Genomic DNA, 26800 nt, shown 5'->3' on the forward strand with positions numbered 1-26800 from the left:
ATCCCTTGTTAGTTTCCCCTGTTTAAGGTCCTCTTGTCTTCAGACCTGTGCTGGTTCATTTTGACTCTAACCCAAAACCCTGTCCGTCTAGTTCCTGCCTTGTTTCCCCCATAGAAGTTAGCCTTGTTTATTTTCGGTTTTGTTTTGCCCCCTCGTGGGAAGTGTTTGTTAAGTATTTTTATCTACCCTTGGTTCTTGTTTTCCTGTTTGCCCTGTCATGGGGAAATACACTTTCCAATACAATACAACCTTTATTGCTGGGGTGAAGAGTTTTTAAGCATCATTTCATCAAATGGTGTGATATATTTAGCTTAGATTGGACTGTTAAAGGGATAGATCACTCAAAAATTAAAATTCTGTCATCATTCACTAAGCCTTAGGTTGATACAAACCTTTCATTGTTCTGCTGAACACAAAGGAAGATATTTGGAAGAATGTCAGTAACCAATTAAGTGCCACAGAGGGGAAAATAAGTACTAGGGGAGACAATGGAGGATGAGATCTGTTTGGTTACTGACATTCATCCAAATATCTTTCTTTGTGTTCAGCAGACCAAAGAGGTTTGGAGCAATCGGAGGGTGAGTAAATGATGACCCTTTAAGCGAGCTGGTTGCCATTAGATGGCAGCACAGCCTTGGGAAAAAATGCTCCTGACTTTCTGAAGATGACTTATTTTCATTGAATTTCATTGTCTTAATAATGGGTAGAATAACGATTGAATGTCAGTTTCCATTCTCAAGACCCTTCGTAGTGCCCAGCCAAAGAAACTCCCTCACCAAGAAATTGTACCCCGAAGTAACATGCTTCTGTGAGAAGCGTCCACTGAATTATGACCTTTTCTACTGTGTACAAGCCATTCCACAGGATTAATGAGATACCTGTTGAGAAAAAAAAAACTTGGTTAAGACTGAGATAATGCTAAGTTAAGCAGACACGTTTAAGGTGGTTAATCAAATATATATAATGAATAAATTCCTTAAAGGGGATGTGCAACAGTGTTTCATGCATTCTGACTTCTTTACAATGTTAAATGTGCGGTCTTCTCATGCTTGACATGGTCAACTTGTTAAAAAAATTGTCGGACGGATGACAGTATTTCTGTGATCGATACACTCCCCCAGTGTTCGTATAGGTTTCGGAAGGTTTTTTCGAACATTGAAAATCTGTTTCATAACTTTTCTTAGTCCCTTATTGGACTAAGCGCATGGTCCCAGAATATAAAGCTCACTCTCTAAGTTGGAGAAGGACTCTGCCGTGGGTTCTGATTCTGTTGGAGTCCCTCTGATCTCCTACCACGCTGCTGATATGGGTAACACAGAGAGAGGCTTTTTCTTCAGCCCTACCAAGTACCATCTGCCAGCACCATTTTTTCAGCCTTGCTTGAGCAATTCCCACCATCGAACTGGCCATTGATCTGACAGAAGAACATCCACACCTTGCAGCGCCACGGGGGTATGAATTTTTGAGAGGCAAACCTGGTGTCATACTGAATAAAAGACTACTTGGAGCTCAGTGAGGGGTTTGTTTGCCCTTTTGAAACTTGCATACATGATGTATACACAGAGAACGTTGAGCAAATGAAGCAGAGATTCCATTCAGAGCCAACAGAACTGTGCTGCAGTAGCACACTGTTGAGACTTCTGCGATAGATCATGGATGTAATAACATTAGCATAATATCCCATATATTCCCCACTGGCTAAGGCTTGAATCTAAACAAATGGCCTGGGAAAATCTTCTTTATGCTACATTATAGGCAACTGTAGCTGGCTACGGTGAAAAGACAAATGGGCTGTGATTCATGATTAAATAAGTGCATGGGTTGGGAAGAGATTTAATTTCCACAAAATAGCCACCCCAGCTATTTTTGTCCTTCGGCTGTCTGTAAACTCAAGCACGTGTGCTCCCTGCGTGTGCTACTGTTGTGAAGCATCTTTAAACCAACGGGGGGTCATTACCAGTTCAGGAACAGTCAAACTGCCCAGCCCTCTAAAACCCCTGCCCTATGTGGTTAAATCGAATTATATGAAGTCATCCATATTTTAACACAGAGGCATCAAATATTCATAACCCTTGCAATCATACACTAATCTTCCAGTGTAAAAAGCTCATCATGAATGTATCTAGTGAGTGGGAGACTTTGCACAAATATGTTTATGTTAGCTACCAATAAATTGCGATTGAAGTGGGGTAAAACGTAACACACAGTAAAAAGGAGCAACGACTGTCCATCCAACATCTTGTTCCACCTAACAGGCGTTACCATTGACATCGAGATGTCATGTCTGTGTTTTCCACGTTTCAATAATCTGCAGTCCAGCCATGTCAGCCTGTGTTTTACCATTTTTCAGGTGACCCTATATGTTTGTACCTCATAGATAGAACACAGTGGAAAAGCTTAAAAAAGATTAAAATTAATAAACTATTAGATGCTGCAACTATGAAAGTCTGATTTTCATATATATTTTCTCATTTATCAGCAATGCTTATCACTGAAATTACAAATGCACTTTATTTATCCATATCCTGTATTTTTACTGTAGTCCAAAATGCACTCGATATATGTTTTAACCTTTCTTCTTTCATAAGCTTTTATATAAAATTGATTAGAACATACACAGCAGAGCTCCTCCATAGAGTCTGATAGAGATCCTGGTGGTGGTGAGCTCAAATATGATCTCATAGAGTTGGTTGGGTATGGCCAGGGCCTGCAACACAAAGGAAAGCTGATGTAAACATTAACACTCTCTCTGATGACTGCTGCTAAACCCGGTGATTTGTTACTGTATGAAGTCAGCATTTTGAGGCATCATTCTGATATCATATGCGTGTTATTTTTACAGGTGCATTTTGATATGAAAAGCCTGTTCTAAAATGTACGCTTTTAAGATAACTTATTTTGTCTAAATTCTGAGACTGCATTCCCATAATGCACTGTGACAAATTTCATGAAAAAAAATCTACCCAATAAAAATATATCCAAGATAGCAGCAAAGTGGTAAGTATATTTTAGAATTAACCCTAAACAATACCCTATAAAGTATTAATTGGCACAAAACGATCAACACGATCTTACCATCCAACTTGGCAATACCACAATCACTCTTTCCAAAACAGCCAGGAACCTCTGAGTCATATTTGATGAACAGCTTTCCTTCAATGATCACATTGCAAAGACAACCCGATCATGCTGATACGCCTTATTCAACATTCGAAAGATTAGACCCTACCTCACTGAGCAGGCGGCACAACTCCTTGTCCAGGCCCTGGTAAACTCAAGGTTTGACTACTGCAATGCTCTCCTTTGCGGGTCTTCCTGTAAAGGCTATCAAACCACTTCAGCTGTTTAAAACGCAGCAGCACGCTTCATCTTCCAACAGCCCAAAAGGGCTCATGTGACACCCCTTTTCATCTCTCTCCACTGACTACCGGTTGAAGCCCGTATCAGATTCAAGTCGCTGATGTTTGCCTACAGGACTACTATTGGATCTGCACCGGCATACTTTCACACCCTACTACACTCCATCAAGAAGCCCGTGTACAGCAAATAAGCGGCATCTTGTACTGCCCTCTCATAAGGGCACTTAATGGCTTTTCCGCTCATTCTCCTTCACTGGTGGAACATTCTTCCGAACTTGGACCGGTCAACCACATCTCTGACAACATTCAAAAACTACTTAAAACCCATCTCTTCTGTGAATACATGACAGTTAAATTAAATGTACACTTACCCTCTCTCTTTCTCTCAACAGGAAGTGGTCTAGCTTTTGTTGACTAACTTTGTATTAGAACTTATTGTATTATGCTCCGGTATGACATATCGCTAATTGCTCCCTGAACTCTTTGTAAGTCACTTTGGATTAAAGCATCTGCTAAATGACTGAATGTAAACGTAAAATTCAAAGTTTATTGAGGCAAAATGTAGTTATTAGTGAATAAGTATTCCCCATGGTATTACAGATTTAAAAAATAAAAATGTATGTTTCATTGGTGTTCATGTGAATCAAGCAATATGTTATTGACTTTATTGTTATCAATTGTGAGTCAAGTCTCTCATAGGCTTTGCGGGAGGAGCACAAATTGCTCCGAAGCGGTCATCGGTCACGTGAGTTTCCATTTCACTAAGCTTACACTTCACTAGATTTTGGAACAGAGTGATTATATCCTTTCGCTGAAACCTTATTGCCTGATGGTTACATCATGTAGCTTGTAAAACATGACAGAAAGCTTCATTTTAAGTATTAGGACAGGGCACCAGTTATTTTGTTTAAACTTCTTACCATTAAAGATGTGGATGTAAACAGCACAGCAGAAATAAGGATCCAAAATCTGAAATGAACGAGCAAAAGACATTACTTATCAAATCAATTGGCCTCTATTAAGACAAACAAAACCCTAAAGGACAAAAAAATAGCAGAGAACATTACAACAATTCAATTAGTATTCTTCCGAGACAGAGACAGGCTCATCTGACATAAGGTCAATGACTCTGAGATTCTGAATCATCTCACCGGAGGCCAATGGGCTCACGTCCTGCAAACTTCGTCTCATTACCCAACATCTGACTGATCTGCAAAACAAGAGAATTAAATTACATCAATAATTAAATAATTGTATTGAATGTTTAGAGTAAATTAACTCTGTCTAAGATGCTTAAATATTATCATAATATTATTTTTTAAGTCTAAGCTAGGCGGGACACTAAAAAAAGGAAAATGTAAAATCGGAGGAAAACTTTTCGGTAAGGGCTGATTCACAAAAGTGGGATTACAAAATTTGTTAATAGCACAGATTGCCAGGGCTGAAACAAACCCTGTAGAGAGACACAGTTTAATTTCAGTTTCAGTTGTGTTTTGATTTAATAGGCCCATTCAGACAGCCGGTAGGCTGGTTTCACAATAATGGCTTTGTTTTCCTTTTCAGCCCTGTCAAATATAGGCTTCAGGCCTCAGGGGAGGAACTATCCTTGTTGTGTTTAAAGCAGCTGTATGTAATAATTCTACAGTTTTAAGTCAAAATAATACCTTAATATGTTCAAATATATTTAGGAAACATGCAAAGTTCCTATATTGGTTTTTCCAAAAAACAAAAACAGGTATTCCACTCTGAAAAGTGCGTTTTGTGTGGTTATGTCTGTTTCGGTTTTGGTCCTTGTGACCGCCCACTGATGATTTACCCACTAGTATATTTCGACAGCTCGGTTGCCATTTGGCGACAATCACGGCATATTGCTGCAAACAAACGATCTGGGTCAGATTCCACTCTTTCCGGTATTATTACGTTGAAAACTTAGAAAGAATTACTATATTATTTGACAACTTACGAGGAGTAATATACAATTGTATTACGGTTATTTAAACGAGACAGCAATATGGCCCGTAAATGCACATCTGGAAGACACAACCCCTGAAACTAGCTGCGGATTGAGTTATATTTGCAAACAACAAAACCACTGCAAACGTATAAATTATCAGATAAACTTACAGTGTATGCAGTTGATGAATTAAAACTAACAGCTTGCCATTTCTCTGATAAAATTAAAAACGCTAACAATGGCACAAATTGAATTGAATTGAACTCCTGTAAGTGTACGGCATCTCCTGTGAGCATCTAGTCTGAGGAGGGGCAGGGAAAAACCCTTGTCAATATTTTGAATTTGGACTAAGATACCAAGCTCAACCACTAGGTGTCAATGTTACATACAGGTTTATATATGGGCTTTACCATATGTGTGTCTAATGTGATAAAAACAAGCAAGTTTTATCGTAAAAGCGTAACCCATTCTCGTAAAGGGGTCACTACAGAGTGGACTGCTATTAAAAAGCAATTTCTTGAATGAAATCTAGCGGAATCTAGCGGTGAGGTTACAAATTGCAACCAATGGCTCACTCCACCGCTGCCTTTTGCCGATTGAAATCGTGTACTCTAAAGACATAGTTATGTATATTGTATTGCATTTCTATCAATAGAGCCTATTACACACTGCCCTTTAAGATGAAAAAAGTTTTTACGAAAGATCAGTATTTGGTGGTTTAAAAACTAGATGCCGCATTAGCATCTGTTTCTACGGGCCGCTATATATAGGTCATCCACCATTTTGTAATGGTCCGAGCCGGTCCGTTAAAACGCAAGAGCAAGATGACTGTGTATGATTATGAAAACATATTTATTGCTGTGTTAACTCAAATATTAAATCAGCTACACGTGAGAACAACGAAAGATTATTCCATTTTCGGGGATTTTAAATCGCCGTGGTTCACAGCCATGGCTGCGTATGTGCAGTGTTTGGTCATTTTAGCAAACTGTGAGTGACGTCAGTGGACCGTTCCAAGATGGCAGACACGTCTACATGCCGAGAGCTTGATTAAGACATCTAGTTATATATCCATGGTTTAAATACTCATGTGAAGTCTCTCTTATAGTTTAAAGCATTTATTTTGTTTTGTATTGTTTTAAAGCATAGTTTTCTATTGTCAGCTAAGTGAATTGTCACATTCATAACAGTCCATATTTCTTATGAATGGGCACATGAAAATTAAAATACAACTGTTTTGTGGTCTATGAAGAGCCATCCCTGTATAATTGCCTCTGATGTGTACATTTTAATTCACAGCAATCATACAAAGTATGTTGCCTCTCAAAAACGTGAATCCTTTTTTGTGCATCCTCTTTTCGTCTTTTAAAATAGAAAACTTGTGCATAGACTGATATTTTATGATGTCTGGATTCTTTTATCAGCGGTTTAGTAAAATATAAACAGATGTAGTGCCGGGCAGCATTACCATACATTTATATAACGGTATATTCCAGATTTATACTGGGTTCCGGTACATGACGGTATTTTTTACCACATTTCATACTGATTGAGAGAGGAAATACTGCAGTTGATTGAGTTAAATGCCGTTTTATACTGTTATACTGTGAGTGAATATTGTATAGAAATGCCACACTAGTGTTAGGTTAGCAAGTCCCACAAAATTATACTGTTTATAAAGAGGTTGCACTCACGATGAAGTGAAGGAATCAGGATGCAGAACCTTTTAATTGTGCAAATTATGCAAACAACTTGTAAAACTACACAATATATACAATCCCCTTCCCCTATTATAACAACAAAGTTAAGACAACTTTAATAACTGAATAGCATGCAAAGGTAACTTGCATACATTATTTAAGCAAATAAATAGAGATAAAAGCTTGAAATTAACTTTTTCCTTAGAAGCACCATATCTACCCGAAAATGAATACCATCTGTCTGAAAAGTTGAATACAAAATAGTAAAATGTCACCATCAAAACATGCATGTGATTTCTGCTGTGTTTACATAGTCACCATGGCTTCATAATTTCCGGAGATCATATTTTTAAATCATGAAACTACGACTAAGAGGAAATCAATCGCATCACGCTGTCAATCCTCATCATAGAATACAGAGAAACAGGTTTAACTACAAACACATCATGTTATATGCTTATATTGAGCAGGTATGAGGGGAACACGATCGCTTTTTGAGGGTGTTTGCTCGTGAGTGAATTTAATATAACATAATGTAAACTTGCAATATACACATGTGTTACAGTTATCTGCTGTTCAGCCACACATAACAGAATATGTAATGTGCGAGACGCACGTGAACATCCAAAGAGTCCTTTTAGCGCAAGCAAAATTGGTTTAAAATATTGGTAATAACTACATTTTGTATTTCAAGTTTTGATTGAAATGTCACATAACGCTGGAATTACCCAAACACTTATTATGAAAAATTATGAGTGATGCAACTAAAAAAGGTTTAGCTTGAATGCATTGTAGGTCGATTTGGAAGAAAGCGTCTGCCAGGTGCATTAATGTAAATGTTTTTGCTCAAAAAAGCTCTTGATCTTGTATGTATCTCAAAATCTTTTGATACACTGTTTTAATTCAATTCGATGTATTTATATAGCGCTTTTGACAGTATGGATTGTTCCAAAGAAGCTTTACAGGAGAAAATAACAAAAACAGAAACACACAGAAAAGATTAAACAAAGCACAGTGCATGGTGTAAATTGAACAAGCAAGATCATTCTAGCAAATCATATCTGATCATTTTAAAAACACTACTAGTCTGAATGTTATTGATATTTCATTCAATAGCTTCTTTCTCAATCTTTGAAAGACAGAGCAAATACATTTATTTATTAGACCTAAGGTAGGCATAACAAAGACTCAAGCGTGTATCAGGAGCACACTTTGATTTGTTCTATAAAAATAAACAGTACATATATTTGAAAAACCAAATAGGTACATTCATTAAAGTAATTTAGCAAATTCTTTGATGTGCTCTATAAGAGATTAGCACAAATATGTTATGTTCCCCTTTCCATTTGCAACATTAAATTATGTATGTGACTTCTATGGCTAAAAATCATCACATCCCAATAGTCATTAAACATGCAGCCTCTCTTAAGAGAGCTGCATCCATCCCTCTCCATCATTCTCCCCTAAAAGCTTTTGCACTGTGCGTAATTTAGAGTTGATGAAAACCTGATCCTTTCTGATGGGGGCCCGAGGTGACTAAAGCTTATGGAAAAGGTCATATTATGAAGCAAGCCAAAGATTACATTGAGAACTGGCTGCTGTAATGTGGAGAAGGTGCTTCTGGTCAGTGTTCGCGAAATGGAATTTGTACTCCGGTGACCTTTCTTTGAGAAAGACGCCTACACAATTTCTCCTTGGAGACACTTGTTGTATTATGCCTCTTTAAGAAACTGAAGCATCTCGGTGTCACTCGGTTGAAAGTGTGCTTGTGTGGGGGGGTGTGTCACTGAGCCTCTCAGGAATATATATATACATTTTACTGGAGTAATTGTTTAGCCTATTTCAATTGCTAGACCACAATCAATAACCTTCCATTCTTTCAGATGATATTTCAGATGAGGCTGTGTGCCAAAATGCTCTTGTAAAGAGCTCAATATAAAAAGATATGGTGTATTTACCTAGTAAACAGCAGTGGCTTGTAAGCAACCCAAGCAAACAAAAATATGTCAATTGCTGTGGGAGAACTCTGTTCAATTGACACCTTGCTCTGGTTGTATTGCGGGGGAAGCGAATACACATCTCTATAACTGCTGGGAAAAGGGAGTACTTTGTTTTCTCATAAGACCTGTAATGACAGATGCTACACAGTATGACCACAGAAACAGGCCTAATAGCTTATTTGAGTGAGGAGTTAATGGGGAAATCAAATGGAGTACATCAAATACATTATGTCCCACTTTATCCACAGAGAGAATCAATGTCCAGAGTAAAGTGCATAAAACATTTGAACTAATCGAAAAACAGACCAAAATTATTTGCCTACCACAAATTATTTTTAAGGAACATTTATGTAGCAAACACTCGAAAATGTATCTTCAATTTACATGGATGCATTGTCATGATTTTGCCCCATCTTGTCATGTTTCTCTTGGTTTAGTGGCAGAATCATGACAGAACCTCTTTTTTGTGTGTGTTTTGTGTTGAGAGAGGTATTTATAGCCTTCCATACACTCTCTCCGGTCTCGTCTCTGTTACCGTCCTCTCGTCTCCTCGTTATTGATTCATGCCCTTCACTTGTTCCCCTCTTGATTTGAGCCCCTTTTTAGTGCCCTTGTGTCTTCTGTCTTGTGCTGGTTCATTTCGATTCGTGTGGGTGAGTTCCTGAGTCCATTTTAGTTATTCGTATTGAATTCTTGTGTTGTCTTCGTATTAGTCCTGTCTAGTGTAGTTAGTGTTCTTGTTTTCCTGTCATGTTTATACCCTTGTTCTTGTTTTACCCCCTCGTGGGTGGGTCATTTGTATAAAAGCCTTGTGTTAACCCCAAACCCGCTGTCTGCACATGGGACCTTTTGTCCATGCTCACCACCCCGTTCATGATATTGGCCAGACCCTTCTATCCAACTTATGGTACTATGGTTATAAGGTTATGCAATCCCAAGGAACTGAACTGGGTCTTATGCTCGACATGGTCAACTTGTCAAAAAATGAGTTGGACATATGACCAGTGTTGGGCAGTAACGCGTTACCGTAACCCAGTTACTTTTGACACTAACTAATACTGTAACGCATTACTTTTTAAATAAATTAACTCTGTTACCATTACCATATGTTGCGTTGTCTGTTACTTTTTAAAATACATTTTTTTTTAAGTGTAAGCCTACAGCCTAAACTGTTTACAGCAGCGACGCATTGCAGGATTGGTGGATGCAACCACTGTCAACACGAAGACGCACTGTGGGCCTGTTTCCGTTTATGTGCGGCAGTCATGGCGAGTCAAGGCGAGAGCAAGACGAGTTTGTCAAAGTGGAAATTCACTTATTATTTCACGTTAGTTGAGCATCAAATCTGTCGAAGCACCTCCAGAAACTACATGCCTCGACAAAGCTAGAAGCTAACCCGGTGTCGGACTCGGTGGACACACTCGAAGTGAGTCAAGCCCCTCCAGCCAAACATCAGTGACTAGATTTTAAGCAGACTGTAAGCCAGGAACAGATCAACAAAGCTATTATTGCACGGTATGTTGTTGAAAACATGCAGCCTGTCTCTACTGTGGAGTCGGCAGCTTTCAGGCAGCTCGTTAGCATGATAATATGTTCAGGCGGCACAAAGCAAATGGGACGAAAAACTTTTTCATTTTTAAACAGCATTTATATTTTTTATGTTTCTTTTTTAATGCATATCATTTATGGTTGTCAATAATAGCAGTTTTTGGGTGCTGAGTTTCTCGGAATTGATTCTGAATAATTCAGATTCCTTTCATTTATTTATTTCAAAATGTTTTGTGTTATGTTGTACATTGTTGATAGTTTTCATTGTTAAGCTGTGAAAGGAACACTTTTAAGGGCTCAACACCACAGCTTTTATGATGCGGAAGCCACTTTAGTTTTTGATTCTGAATATATTATTCAGCTTGTTTTGTTATTTGTTTCAGAAATCCTTGTGATATATTCAGTTTGTGCTGGTCTGACAAATTAGATAAATTAGTGTTTAAAAATTACTTTCTGTTTAAGTCAGTTTTGTGTTTGTATAGACCATAACGCATAAAAGGGCATTAATGGAAACATTACAGAACGTTCATTAAAAAAGAAACTCAAAAGTAACTTTTAACAGTAATGCATTACTTTTTGGTGTAAGTAATCAACAAAGTAATTGAGTTACTTTTTGAGTGAAGTAACTAGTAACTGTAACTAGTTACTATTTCTGTGCTCGATATAATCCCAAGTGTTCATATAGGTTTCTTAGTCCCTAATTGGACAATTCTCTAGGAAAAGCATGCCCACGTGTCAACCTGTCAGTGATGAAAGACCATTGCTTGAATTGAAAGGGGAACTGGGGGGATCCGGGACCCCCCATTAGGCATTAGGGACTCCCCATCAGAAGTAAAAAATAGACTTAGGGGGGTACCTCAGATATTTGAATTTGAGTAAAAAAGATAATGATATTGACAAATGTGATTAAAATCATGCAATGGATTTGGTAAATTTCGTGAATTAATTGTTTACAATAATTTATATTAAGTTTGTTTATGGGCTAGTTTATGGGCTAGTTGTCATGTCACTTTAAATTTGAATCGCCCCGCCCCACGTCTAAAGACCGCTAAGCACAGGACATCGTTGACATGTCTGGTCCGGTGAAGCTGACTTAAGCTAAAAAAATAAACCTCCATTCGCAGTCGGGAAGAGGAAGCTTCTAGCTTCTAAGGGTAATTTTCTCTCTCTATATATTTATGAACTCCAAGTCGGAGCTTTTGTATTCCTTACATAAATTATTATGAGGCCTGGTTCTGGGGTGCTAGAGATCTCGATGAAGCCTGTTGTGCGGTTTCTGTTTTTATATATAATCCATTCAGAATGTGATAAAACTTGTTTTTCATGCTGCTAAAACCAACTGCCACATACACGCTGCAAAGTTTCGGGAATTGCATCTTGTTATAAATGTTTACTCTTTAAATACCTATGATTAACATATTGATAGCCATAGTTAGTTCCCGAATAAAGCAGACTTTCGGACTGAAATGGTTGAATAGTCTGCTGACTGACAGACTCACTCATAACGGTCCCTTGCCGCCACCTACCGGAGGTAACTGTAAACTGCACTAAAATCATTGAAAAATTCCCACAACACTAACACACAGACTTGCATTTAAAAGTCTTTTGGAACAAACATTATTATTCAATATGTCAATCATCCAGTTGTTTTAAGGGAAAATACTAAATCGGAAAGTATTGCGTGAATTATTCTGTTGGATATAAACTCCTGTTCAAAAGTCATTTCTGTTCACCAATCCTGCATTGATTTGATCCAAAATAAAGACTCTTCGAATATATGAAGTATGCAATACTACTCTATAAATACTCAAGATTAATTTGAGATCGGCAGAAACTGTGTGTGTTACATCCGCTTTAAAAGCTCATATGGAGCTGAAGTGATGCACACAGCTTCACCAAATGGAGAGGAGACTACCCTTTTAATGGATGTTCTTTTTGATCTTTCTCTGTGACCCTACCCAGAGTTTGAGGGGCGGAGAGGGCAGCCATGTCTGAGTGCCACCCATGTTTCATGTGGACTACCTCAAAGCCTCACGAGCCCAGTGGCCGTGAAGCGGTTTTAACAGCACCGAGCATGAGGCGTATGGTAAAAGACCAAAGTTGTGCCAATAAGCTTTCATTGTGAGTCATTAATGGTGATGTGATGTGACTGAAGGGTGGCTTTGGGATGCGTGTGAGTGGCGCATTACTGTCCCACAACACAGATGCGGTGCCAGACTGTGCCATAACTCCTCTATTCAACCACCGGCAGGTGTGTTTCTAATGCACTATAAATTGGGATTTGGTCTGACATCCATGACCGTCATCAGTTTAAACAGAGCCCTGTGTGCAGTACATTCTGTTTCATTCTTAATTTGATGGCATTCAGCTATCCAGATATCTTTCCCAGATGTTCCAGATATTTTCAATAAACTTTCACGATATCTCTCACATGAAACAATTACACTTTTTATGCATTTTAGCAATTTACATTTAGCTTTTGAAAACTTGTTTCTAAGTGCTAGTTAAGCGAAACACATTCACTAGGAGTTCGGATAATGTGAAAAAATAAAAGACTTTAACTCAATGTCTGCTATTGAGGTACGTGATGACATTAACAGCTGCTATATGTGTGCAAGCAGTTACCTTCGACCTGTGTACCTCCCCGTCATCATCCTCCCCGCCGACACCGAGGACCTTGCGGGACTTGAGGCGACTCACAAGATCAGTCTGACTGTGTTTCTTCATGAGAGGAGGAGGTGTGGAGGCCATGACAACAGAAGAGAGCAGCAGGCACTTCAGTGAGCTGTCAGAAGATCAGAAGAAATAATGCATCTCAGAACTGTTTGTTCCCAGCACCCAAATGATGCAGAACAAAACTATTCATAAACATGCAGGCTTTAACAAAAGCTTACTGTTTTGTTTCAAACATCAGGGTAAAAACCAGGCCCACACAGTCTGTGTGTAAACAACTCTTCAACATCACAAATATACACATTCTGACAAACTCCCACCCCATTTGGTAATTCAATATTTAGCTGAATTCCCTACGGTCTGTTGTCCTACCAATGAGAGTGTACACCCTAAGACTCAGTTATCATGTTTCAGTAAATTCCACAGACATTGCACTGGATAGCACAGGCAATGCCAAACAAAACTGATTTCAATGACCAACAGTACCTTCATATATTGGATTATCATTTATGCATAAGCATTTTGGGGCAATTGGGACATGATGGTGTGAATGTTTACAGTCAATGAACACTTAAAGTGAATCCAAAAATTCTGTCATCATTTACTCACCCCCTTGTTATGACTTTCTTTCTTCCGCAGAACTCAAATTTTTTGAAAAAGAGTTTGAAACAAGAAGAGGATGAGTAAATGATGACAGAATACATTTTTTTGGGTGAACTACACTTTAACAGGTGACTGTGAAAAGAAATTTTGTGGACAGGAATAACAATACGAATGACATTCTCAGCAGTTACAGAAAATGTTATGTATATTTATAAAATTTATTTTATAAAATAAAGGGCCCTTCTGTGAGAAAATACATTAAACTGGCTATCTGACAGCAAATAAATGCTACAGCAAAAACACTATCTACACAAATTGAACTAAATAATTAATTCACTGGACCCACTTCCCAGAATTCCACTGTTTCACGAATGTTAAAAGACGTCAGATTTCTGCTGCACCGAAGGGTACAGGGCGTGTGTTTGTCTGTGATATCTTGTGCAGAGTGCTTATTGAACAACCCAAAGCCTGTTTAATTGATTGGGTTGGTGCTAATGAATAGAGTTACACTCTAGTCTTGTGGATCCTCACTCTTCAGCACTCCATATTATGAGGACAAAAACACAGACTGTGGCTTTTTTTGAGGTGCTAGACGCTGTTTACTGCTAACTCCAGTGAACCAAAAGAAAGCAAACCCAAAAGACACAGCGGGGTGCTCACACAAATGAGTACGTTAGCTAATAAAGAAAAACTATCCCAGGACCACTCATCAAAAAGGCCACAAAATTCCTGAACAGTTTTTCTAAAAACCCAAGTATTAATGCTTTTGAACATACAAATTTAGGTCTATGTACAAAATCGCCGAATGCAGAAATTAGTATACTAGATATAGAGATACTAGAACCATTCTTTGCCAGGTATTGCGTATCATAGCAGCCAAAGCATCTTAGCTGATAAAATGCCATCATCCATACTGAAAATACAGCTAAAACTACTAGTTGGCTGGTTTAAGATGGTCTTCCAGTCTGGCATTAGAGGGGTTTTGGACACTTTCGAGCTGGTCAGGCTTTAAGACCAGCTGACCCACCTGCTAAATCCAGATCAACATGACCAGGCTGGAAGACCAGCTCGACCAGCTTTGCCAGGCTGGGTGGACCACCTTAAACCAGCAAACGATACATGTTTTTCGGAGCGTTTTCAGCAATGTACGTGGATACAGGGGTTGAACGTTCCAAGATATTAAACAACAAAGAATAAGCAAAAAAAAAACATTACAACACAACTAATGAAATTATGTTCAATAGGACATAAAGAATCAGGTTATTTTACCTCCATTCGATATTTGTTTTCAAATAAAGAAACGGAAACTGAAAAAACTTTCACAAAATAAATGATCAGATAAATTAACATTATCACAAAATAAAAAAGGATATTATTACCTTTTTCTATATTTTGTTTAAACCGGGAAAATAAACATCTTAAAAGGCTGTGTTTTAACCTTGAGCTACAGTACGTTTGTTATCCAGAGTGGCAAAGGTCACAAACAGGGAAAGCAAAGAAGCTGCTAAGCAACTGCAGTCATTCAGGTCCATTTACACAACTATTATGGCATTTAGAAGGACTTGCAGATGAGATCCTTGGCAAGAGAAGAGAAATATTTACCACTTACGGACATATTTCTGAACTAGACCTAGTGTACATGAGATCAGTAAATACTGTATATATAAAGCTTTCACTTTGCCAGACTTACTATAACAAAGTGAAAATTTCAAAATGTTCAAATTGTTGTGTGTAAAGTCACTTTGTTTAATGTAAATGCATGTGTGAACTTATTTGTTATTTGATGTTGTTGTTTGATAATGAAAATCCTGCCCGTTTTTGACTGTGGAGGTGCCCGCTGGTCCGCTTCCTCTGAGAATTCACTGTGTTCAACAGCAATTATATTTGTCCTGACCCTACAGATCCCTTTAAATTTAGATCACGTTTCCAGATCTCACATTTAAGATTTATGTTTCTCCATGACACAAAATGAAGGATATACAAAACAAATATTTTTATTACTCTGGACATTATAATTTTTTTTTAACATATATGTCAATACCAATAATAAATAAAAAACATGAAATACGATGTCTTTCACTCAAATTATACACTCCAAAAATGGTGCTATATAGCCTGTGGCGAGAGGGCCAATGGCAATTAGCGTCGCCATGGAAATGGCTCAATCAAGCCACTGCGCCTGCCGATCGTTCCCACCTGCGCCTTGTTCTTATGTAGACCACGGAGCTTGTTCTCCTAGTCACTGAATGATTAACAACTAGCTGTTTCTTTCTCCTTTCAGAGACCAGCGGATAACGGTAGGCAGAGACGCACAACCCACTCATGCACCCTGGAGATCACGCACGACCACGCACACGCTGGGACCAAAGCTATCTCCCCCACACCTCGCACCGCACCACACACAGCACCAGATTGTAAATAAATCACCCTCCGGGGTACAAATCGTGAACAACTGTGTCTGTGTACCTTTCTGCCCGCCACAGTTGGTGGAGAATGCGAGCATAGACACAGTGGTTAACCATCTCTGCCTGTTCGTTCACAGGAACCCGCTATCTCTCTCTCCTGTTCGCACTGGTGTTTCCTAACGGACCATGCTCCCCTGACCTGGATGGCCAAGGCAAAGGATACCAATGCCAGGGTCACCAGGTGGTTCCTAGCGCTCCAGGACTTCCACTTTTCAGTCCGCAGACGGGCCGGGGTCTCCCATGGGAATGCCGACGGGCTATCCAGGATGTGTTCAGGTTGGGCAGCACGTCAGGGACACAAACACCCCTCCCAAAGTCCCCTAGTCCCTGAAAAACCAAGGTGCCGTACCAGGTCGACGCTTGGGGGGGGGAGTGTGGCCAATGGCCAATCAGCATCACCATGGAAAAGGCTCAATCAAGCCTGCCGATCGTTCTCACCTGCGCCATCAAGCCAGCCCGATATAAACAGCGGCAGAAGAGGAGAGGGTGAGCTTGTTCTTATGTAGTCCAGTAGTCACTGAGTGAGTAACGCCTGGTTTCTTACTCCTTTCAGAGACCAGCGGATAACGATCGGCAGAGACGCACAACCCATATACAAACCACAGAGATCACACACGGCCACGCACACGCTGGAACCAAAGCTTGTTCCCCCACAACTCGCACCGCACCACTCCCAGAACCGGATTGTAAATAAATCCCCCTCCGGGGTACAAATTGTACACAACTGGGTCTGTTATATAGCCCCCAGATCAGGCTGTACATGTGGTCAGTTAGAAGGAGGTCGGGAGTAAGCTCCATTCAAAGTAGGCACAGCACCTGACCGTTACCATCTTTTATATATAAAAATGTAATCCATTGCCACGAGAATTCGTAGTGTAGCTATAGGGTCCAGCATGCAGACCTCAAGTAGACAGTCCATTAAGCACACCACCTCTTTCAACGCATTTGAAACAACCCCTTTCAGGTGGCATCAGATGTACTTATACTGTAAAATATTAGTGATTAAGGCTTTAAAAAAGAAGGCTTACATATTGTAGCAAAGTTCGTTGGGAGGGAAGGAAGGAGCCGGGAACCGGCGGACATTCAAAAAAAAACTTTAATTAAACATTTAATTAAACAAACAATAAACATGGAAGTAGCCGGCAGCCACCTCACGTTAGACTGCCGACCATAAAACATACACACAAATATCCGGGCCCGGTCCTCTCTCGTCAACAGTCCTGCCGGTCATCCTTTTAAGCTCCCAATCTCCTCCGTGATAGATGCGGGACCGGTGCACGCACAGCTGATTGCACTTATCACTCACGCCACCGGCCCCACGTCACGGCTCTCGTCCCGCCTTCCTCACCACACATATCTAAAACTGGCCTTAGCTTGGAGCATCTCTGCTCCCCCTTCCGGTGACCTTTGCGACTGTTAATGAGAAAATGTACTATAGCTCATGGTTAAAATTACAGCATATTAAGATGTTCATTATTTCATTTTTTTTTACAGTTTAATAAAAAAAGTATTTTGTAAAAGGAAGTTTTCCGTTTTTTATTTAAAAATGAATTTTGAATGGACGGAAGAGACCCTGATTATAAAGCAATCCACCAAACTTTTTCAACTAAATCAAGACAATGGTGGCTGGATTTTCATGATATACCTTCCATTAGACAGATCTTTTTGTGTGTTGAATCAGAAAATAAATACGTTTAAGCTTATAGGCCTATCTATCTAGTTAAAGGGTTTCTATTTTTCAAGTTAAAACTAAAATATTTTTTTGAAATGTTCACCCCCCCATCAGTTTCACAATCCCAGCCTTTCCCTGAATCCAGATATTACACTTAAATCTCACAATCCGTTCATTTTACAGCCATTATTTACACCCCAAAACATGAAAGCTCCAATAACCTCAGCTCCATATGATGCAAACCACCATTACACATGCAAAATCTCAACAGTCTATTCCAAAGATTTTTCCCAGTCTATCACTGATGACAGGTCATTCAATTGTTCCTCAATCCTATATCATTATCTGCACAAACGTAAAGTTGTTTTAGCAGTTGCCTAGTAACACAAATGGCACAAACTTTGCTCCTTTGATATGACCAAAAAAAAATTCAGCAATCATGCCTCTGCAATCCTTAATCAGCAATTTGAGGCCTGCTGTAATTAATTATGTGGCCTTTATTCAAATGTTGAGCATTTCATTGTCACTGTGTTCAAAGAGGGTCTGTGAAGTGCACAGAGGCCAATAATATCTTAATTCTCCATTAGCCGTGTATCTCATAATTCTTGTTTATTTACTCCAGTGACAACACACTTCTGTAAAGAGTGTTAGTGTACTAGTTTATTTTGTGTAATACCAATACAGATGAACATTATTTAGATTTCAGCTGAGGTGGCTGATCCAAGTAATTTGGCGAAGTAGTAACAACCTTCCCCTGAAGACCCACAAAAGAGATGAATGTTAACCTGAAAAACTAGAGGATCAGCATTTTTCAAAATACTGCATTCACATTAGCAAGACTTCACATCATGTGTCTGAAGAAGAAACAACAACGATTACGTTTTAAATGAGAACTTCTTTCAATGTTCCGCATGCCACAAATAATTCTCTCCTACAGATACAGCATCAAGAGGATGCTTGGCATCTACAAATAGTCTGTTGATGTCTACAAGCCACACTAGTAAATGATGAAAACAATCACTGCAGGACCTTTCAAAAGGCTACTGGACAACATATGACATCAAACAACATACGTACCCCTAATGCAGTCCTTTTGTCTAGAAAACGGTATTAAAGACTGAAATCAAGGACTTACATTTACATTACATTCAGGCATTTGGCAGACGCTTTTATCCAACGCGACTTACATTGCATTAGCCTATACATTTTACATAGGTATTTGCAATCCCCTGGGATCAAACTCACAACCTTGCGTTATTAACTCAATGCTCTTACCAGTGAGCTACAGGAAAGACTTCCGGAAAAAATATCAACTATAAGCATCAGGATTTCACTCTGAATGACTCCCTAATCCTTCACTTTCCTCTAGAGCAGTGGTACCCAAACCGTGGTGCATACCACTAGTGGTACTTGAAGGGACACCTGGTGGTATGTGACACCATGCGTGACACAACAGGAAATTAAAAACACACTATCTTAATTTAAATTTAGTGAATTTCAAATGTTTAATGCATGATGTATAAATACGTAATACATCTCAACCTATGTGCAATTTTTATAGTTTTATGAATTATTGTGTATTGATCTTTGGTAGATGTATCCTAGGCACGTGACAGGCAGCTCAAACACAGAGCTGGAGCAGACAGGCGCTTGTGCGTCTCTCTTCCAATGAGCTGCGAGTAAATTACGCTTCTTACGCATTTCTAAACCTGAACCTGTTAAAAGCTGTTGTAAAGCGCTAATAAATCTCTAATTAAACACCCGTTTGCATCTACTCGAGGTTAAGCGATTTAGTTTTGATGCACTGCTTTGACGAGCCGCTGCAGTAAAGTACGTGAGTCTCTGTTTGTTATATACATTATAGCTTTTCTCATGATCTTTAAGTATACAACATATATTAATTTATCTTCTGCGTTAAATAGGCCTATTCTTTCCACTTTATTTGTCTTTAATATAGGTTTAATATAGGTCATTAATATAGGTCAATTAGTTTCTGTCACAAGAAACATGTTTATCCTAAAGATTGTCAGCAATCCCTATTTAATTTTGCAGCTCTTCCTTCCCCTCTGACCAGTCTGCTGCGTCTTGACTTACAATATCAAGATACCTTCTCCCCCTTCCATTACTAGCCTCTCAGGAATACTCCCACGTGCATTTCAAACCCCCTCCCCTGTATTCCTCCGCACTCAGGAACACTGCACACACTGTAATTTTGCATACAGTTTATAATGCTTTATTGTAACCCTGAATACCATAATCATACCATTTACAATTTACAATATGGGTTTTAACAGTTTTCAACATTTCACTTTTATTTTATTTCACAATTAGTTCATCTGTGTATTTTAATAAATATATATTATATATAACTATATTTTGTCTTTTTTACACACAGAACTCTAGCATGTTTGCTGTACAGAGTTAGCAATAAGTTAGTGCTTCTAGCTCTGTACAGTGAACATAGAAGTGTTCTGTATAGTTATCAGTTTTATTTCCCTAATACCTGCATTTTCACCTGGAGATCAATGAGGGCTGGTCTGGACCTGAAGATTTTGGCCTGGACCTGAACAAATTAGTTAGGCTGGTCACCTGCACTCTCCCTGCTAATTTTCTTCTGTGTGAAGAAATTTGAGATATCTACTTGCCTCCGTTTCATGTCTACATTCAAAACGTGTCCACAAACAATAAATGGCAACATGTTATTTGTACTGTACCAACATCACAGTGGCAACTCTGTTGTTGACTGTTAATTCATGTCACAAAACGCAAACATACTGTTAAAACTGCTTATTTTTTGCTTCTGTTTTAACGTGCAGGGTCGGTAAAGCGCTTTAGCGCAATGACTGACATTACCCCGAGTCAATGACCATTGGTGGGGGGGCAATCGGATTACAAGGGTGGCGGGTGCTCCCCCGTGCCACCATGGAAGCCCCGCCACTGTTCTTAATGCAGGTCAAAATGTAGGCCATGTCCCAGGACAATTTAAACTGGCAGGCATTAAGCCTCTTATCAAAAAAACAAACTTAGACCCGAATGAACTAGGAAGCTATAGACCGATTTCAAATCTACCTTACCTGTCTAAAATACTAGAAAAAGTAGTGTCCACTCAGTTGTGCTCTTTCTTACAAAATAACGACATGCACATTTCCCTAGCCATCCCAATGTTATCAACCCTTCACTGGCTATATGTAGCACCTAAACTCTGGAATAGCCTTCCCGATACAATATGAGGGTCAGACATACCCTCCCAATGTAAAGGGGTCATATGGCACAAATACGTGTTTTACTTTCTTTTGGTGTGTTATAAGTTGCCCATGCATGTATTAGACACGTAAAATTGCAAAAATAGTCTTATGCATTCTGCATAATGAACAAAATATGCATTCTATCTAAAAGTGAATGGTCACCCAGACCTGCCTGAAATGCCTTGTGTAACCCCACCCCCATGAATCTACGTCATTTTGTGGTATGACTTGACTAAGAACGCCCAAATATAAACGCAAGTAATGTGGGCGTACTTGTAAATGTCATTGTATGGTCGCCGCCACAGCCATTTCATGGAGACGCTGTGTTTTTCTTTGCGATTTTTTTTTGCACTTCCAAAAGATGAGACAACTAAAAACGAATGGTTACATTTTATTAACAATACTGTTCAAGAACAGTACAATACGAATATTCAAGTGTGTGCAGCACATTTCACGGATGATTGCTTCAAGAACCTGGGAGAGATCAGGACCGGCTATGCAGGACAGCTTTCGTTTAAAACCATTACAACTTCGCAAATAAAATGTCTGGCGCTTCAGATTTGTATATTGTATATATTGTATATTTCAGTAAGTATATTTTCATTGTAAAATACTTTGTTATGGACTAACGCGATTTGAGTTTGTTGTGTGTTTGTAGCGCATGTTGTTTCTTTGTGTGATCTGCAAATGCAGACATGCGCGCAACGTGAAAAAATACCTAAAAATCAGTAATTATGTTCCAACTAGAGGCAACAAATGTCGTGTTTATAATGGGGTTTATTGTCTTTATTGAGTCGCGACGAGACATGGCATAACATTGGTGGATCACTAACTGCAAATCTCAATAACGTCGTACATAAAAGGTCAAACAGTTCGATTTAGTTTTGAACTATTTAACATAATGGTTTTTTTTATTTAAAAAACCTCACCAATCCTTGACATCCTGCTCAAGTCGAGATGGCAAAGTTGATCAGCTTGATCATCTTAATTTAGCGGATCAGATTCGGGCTCTAGCAGAATTAATATGGAAAGTCCCAATGAGATTTCAATATCTTATGGTAAGAGGTGTTATATTTCCGTCACACGCTTGCAGTATTTTACCAATCACTATGCACTGGTTAACTGGCTAATCATAGCACACCTCGCTTTTCAGAGTGATGAGCTTTGTAAAAGATCTGCTTGTTTCAGAATTGTTAAAGAATTTATTTGCAAATTATGGTGGAAAATAAGTATTTGGTCCCATACAAAAAAGCAAGATTTCTGTCTCTCACAGACCTGTAACTTCTTTAAGAGGCTCCTCTGTCCTCCACTCGTTACCTGTATTAATGGCACCTGTTTGAACTTGATATCAGCATAAAAAAGACACCTGTCCACAACCTCAAACAGTCAGACTCCAAACCCAACTATGGCCAATAACAAAGAGCTGTCAAAGGACACCAGAAACAAAATTGTGGACCTGCCTGGTGCTGGGAAGACTGAATCTGCAATAGGTAAGCAGCTTGATGTGAAGAAATCAACTGTGGGAGCAATTATTAGAAAATGGAAGACAGACAAGACCACTGATAATCTCCCTCGATCTAGGGCTCCATGCAAGATCTCATCCCGTGGGGTCAAAATGATCACAAGAACGGTGAGCAAAGATGAAACGTGGCTGGGTCTTTCAGCATGACAATGATCCCAAACACACCGCCCGGGCAACGAAGGAGTGGCTTCGTAAGAAGCATTTGAAGGTCCTGGAGTGGCCTAGCCAGTCTCCAGATCTCTACCCCATAGAAAATCTTTGGACGGAGTTGAAAATTCGTGTTGCCCAACGACAGTCCCAAAACATCACTGCTCTAGAGGAGATCTGCATAGAGGAATGGGCCAAACTCCTAGGCGGAAGGAGGAGGCGGAAACCGGCGAACTTACAACCACTTTTAATCAAATTAACAAACAAACAAAATTACGCCAGCTCCATCTGAAAATCCTGAGCCATCCTCTTGCGAGAACCTGCGGACTGACTGACCATCCCAGATCAGGTAATTCCATCCCCAACCAAGAGCAGAGACGGGCTACTTGTCACATTAATGCAAACCTTACATCACATGACAGCAGTTTAAAGTTACCTTTCTGTCGGTCTCTCGACGTTGTGTCGAACCGACAGATGGGGTTCGCCCTTGAGAACCTATCATCTTCTGACTATTTTGAAAAGGCCAATGAAATTGGTGAATGAAATTTGCATGCCGGGCTCCGGATGGACACAATGTCTGCGTCAGGTGTTTGGGCATCCAACACGCTGAGGCAGCTTTCGTGGAGTCATCCTGCCCGCACTGCGGTACAGCCGGCCACCACCTCGTCTGCTTCCCGCTTTGCGACCGCAGTGGCCACGGAGGGTGACCTACTGGCATCTGACCCTGACGATTCCTTCGAGCCATCTCCTCCGGGAGATAGAGCTCAGGAAAAGGCAGACGTCGAGATGTCAGCCATGCTCTCTCGGGCCGCCGCGAGCATCGGGCTGCAGTGCACCGCACTGCCCACACCCCAGCGCTCGCGGCTGAATAATTGGTACATCCGGTCTGAGCGCGACTCCAAGCCGCGCACGGCCCCTGTGCCATGTTTTCCCGAGGTCCCCTCCACTCCCGTCAAGCTGACTCTGTCGGCCTCTCTTCCCTCGATGGTGGGGCAGCTAGAGGCTATGTCGATGTCCCCCAGGTGGAACGTGCAGTCGCGGTGCACCTGTGCCCGCAGACGGCGGCCACGTGGAGGTCTCGACCTAGACTCCCGTCTAAGCCGTGTAGGGTTTCGGCATCGCTGGTGTCGAAATCCTACAACGCCACTGGACAAGCTGCATCAGCTCTTCATGCCATGGCCATCCTGCAGGTCCATCAGGCCAAGGCATTGAAAGAGCTCCACGAGGGTAAGACCGACCCAAAGATCATACAGGAGTTCCGCACTGCCACCGACCTCGCCCTCCGGGCGACTAAGGTGACGGCGCGGGCTTTGGGTCGGACGATGTCCACACTAGTGGTCCACGAGAGGCACCTTGCGCAGATGCAGGAAGTTTCTACAAATGAAATTTCCTAAATCACAGTTAATAAGCTCTCACTATTTTTCATAAACATTTACTCAGTAACTTTTAATCAAAGTCACTGAGTGTGGTTTCTCCCAAGGTTTTTGTTTCTCCGTTTATTTATCATTGCAGTTTGGAAGTAAAAATATCTGTCTATACAAGAGCAGCATTCTGCAGTCACCGTCATTGATATTCATCCTTTTCTGACCTCACTATAAAAAAATTATAAACATATTTATAAAATAATAAATCTTACACCAATCTAACAGATTTTCTTACACAATTTTTAAATGTTTCAAAGAAAACAACACAATAACTGAATAATTGATGACAAAGTTTTTGTCTACATAGAGAACCTTATATGTACCTAGCAACCTCAAAACATGTAGCTGATAAAAAGGTACTTTTTGGTCCTGTTGCACAGTAACCTTCATGTCACAGAGCCCTTTTGACCCTAAACAAACAGTTTGGCAGTAATCTAGTCATTAACTGCTTTCTGCTGTTTAAGAAAACATTGCATCCAAGCAAGGCAGAAGAGGTTTCGAAAATAGACTGAATGTAAAAAAATTCAGAGCTCTGGCCTAAATTACTGTATAAGAAATTAGCCTCTCCCCTCTATTGACATGTCCACAAATCTCCAAAGCTTTCTCTCTCCCACACACATTTCCCTTGCCATGACAACATACCCGCATGCCCAGCAGATAAAAAAGGTCAGTGTAGATCTGGGTGGGATTTACAGTCATGCATATTACATGAATTAGGATCTGACAGATTAAAAATTTCACCCCAAGCACATATTTGAAGTGCAAAGGTTTATTAAAATGAGTCAGGTGCATGGAGAGTTCATAGAAAACAATGACATGGAGGTGCAGATGCCCTGAATCCGTTTTTAAAGTTTGTACAGTTAGGTGGTGGTTTACTGAAATGTGAAGGCATTACGGTAGCTTTAGGCAGCACAATATTATGCTGACTTCATTTTAATGGCAGTATTTTCCTCATTATTACGATGCAATGTCTTTACTGTAGTTCAGAACAGATTTTACTGGCAGGCAAAAGCAGCGGCACCTTTTGAGACAATCCGAATGTGTCTCTAGGTCAGACACTTAAAGCCGTCAGTCCTGTCAAAGTGATTTGAAGAGCGCAGCTTGATGTCTTCCATTGGATGTTCAGAATGGTCTCTAAAAGCAGCTGGCTGACAAAAACCTTTTATGTGAAGTTAAAGCAGACTTAAATATAAGAAACTAAAATGAGCTGTTTAAAGCAATGTAACTAGGTTGTTTACAGTTGCCAAGCAATATCACAACATTTGGTATTAATGGCTTATCCAATCATATTTATTTTTTGATCAATATACACTACCGATCAAAAGTTTGGGATCACTCACTCATTATTTGTTTATATGTTTGCCACATTTTAGAATAATAGTGAACTCATCAAAACCATGCAATAATACAGTTTTTACTGTGGGAATTAATGTTGTGACTAAAAGCATTTAAAATAAATTAACTCTGCATTCTATTTTAGCACCTTTGAAGTAGTCACCCTTTGACTAGAATTAGCAAAATCATTCTCTTAGCTTTTAATAATTCTTGATGTCTCAACCTTGGACGCTTTTTAAGCAGTATTGAAGGAATTTGCATCTTTGCTGGACTCTTATTGGCTGCTTTTTGTTCATTATTTTTTTCAAGTAATCCATTTCAAAAATATGTTTTGCAAATGAGGGAGCAATTGTGCCTAAATTACGAATAATAAGCAATGTATAAACTACATTAACATAAGCAAAAGAGTTGAAGCTAGAAGTGAGCTTACATTTCTTATGAACAAAAAAAATATTTTTAATAAACAATCTGGGTTAATTTTTGGTCATAGCACTGATCCCTACTGGAAAGTAGTGATTTATATAGTATCCAAAGCAAAAACATCAGCTGCGTAACGTAATAGACACGGAAATATCACAGCAATGTGTGTAAATTGTGCCTGCTGGCAGTTGGCATGTGAATGAAGCGCTGCCTGCTGTGTGTCAGTCTGAGACCTGCTCTGAATCATCTCCCTGGATATAATGTGATCGATCAGGACACTCCTGGTGAAGTAAAACAGAGATGACAAAACCCTCATAATTCAACCTATGAGGTGATTCATCAACAGGCAGAGACTGGCTGAAGCAGAACACTTCAATTGCTCTTACAGATGACTAAAAGCATTTCATAACTCATACAGCTTCATACTGCTTATAAAATGAAAATCCACAAGCTGCACAAACACAAAAAGACAAATGTGCATTTCTTACAGACACACTATTCGCTTTATTAAAACTGATTTAAATCTTGGTTATATTAAACCACATTCATAAATCCACACTGAACAGGATAGATTTATAAACTGATATGAGATTATAATTTTAACATAACAAAAACACATTTTGAGAAAAAGTAATGCTTTATGGTGCAGGAGGATAATTTGTGCAACAAATATCCAAGCAATAATATGATTTACCTTGGAAATTTGTCTCCCACACTCTCTGCCTCTATGAAT

The 26800-nt window shown here is 39.5% G+C and overlaps 1 protein-coding gene across 3 annotated transcripts in view; it reads right to left on the reverse strand.

The window, feature by feature from the left end:
• Positions 1-26800, reverse strand: part of tp53i11a (tumor protein p53 inducible protein 11a) — a 42779-nt gene that overhangs the window by 3979 nt on the left and 12000 nt on the right. For all 3 annotated transcript variants that reach the window (XM_079451781.1, XM_079451782.1, XM_079451780.1), the window contains 5 exons: positions 13187-13346; positions 4511-4569; positions 4280-4328; positions 2617-2707; positions 777-878 (listed from right to left, as the gene is read on the reverse strand). In XM_079451781.1, the coding sequence (XP_079307907.1) occupies positions 777-878; positions 2617-2707; positions 4280-4328; positions 4511-4569; positions 13187-13312 (427 nt within the window). In that variant the 5' untranslated portion in view covers positions 13313-13346. The remainder of the gene's footprint in view (positions 1-776; positions 879-2616; positions 2708-4279; positions 4329-4510; positions 4570-13186; positions 13347-26800) is intronic.

Source organism: Barbatula barbatula, assembly GCF_947034865.1.
Source record: "Barbatula barbatula genome assembly, chromosome: 1".
NCBI lineage: Eukaryota > Metazoa > Chordata > Actinopteri > Cypriniformes > Nemacheilidae > Barbatula > Barbatula barbatula.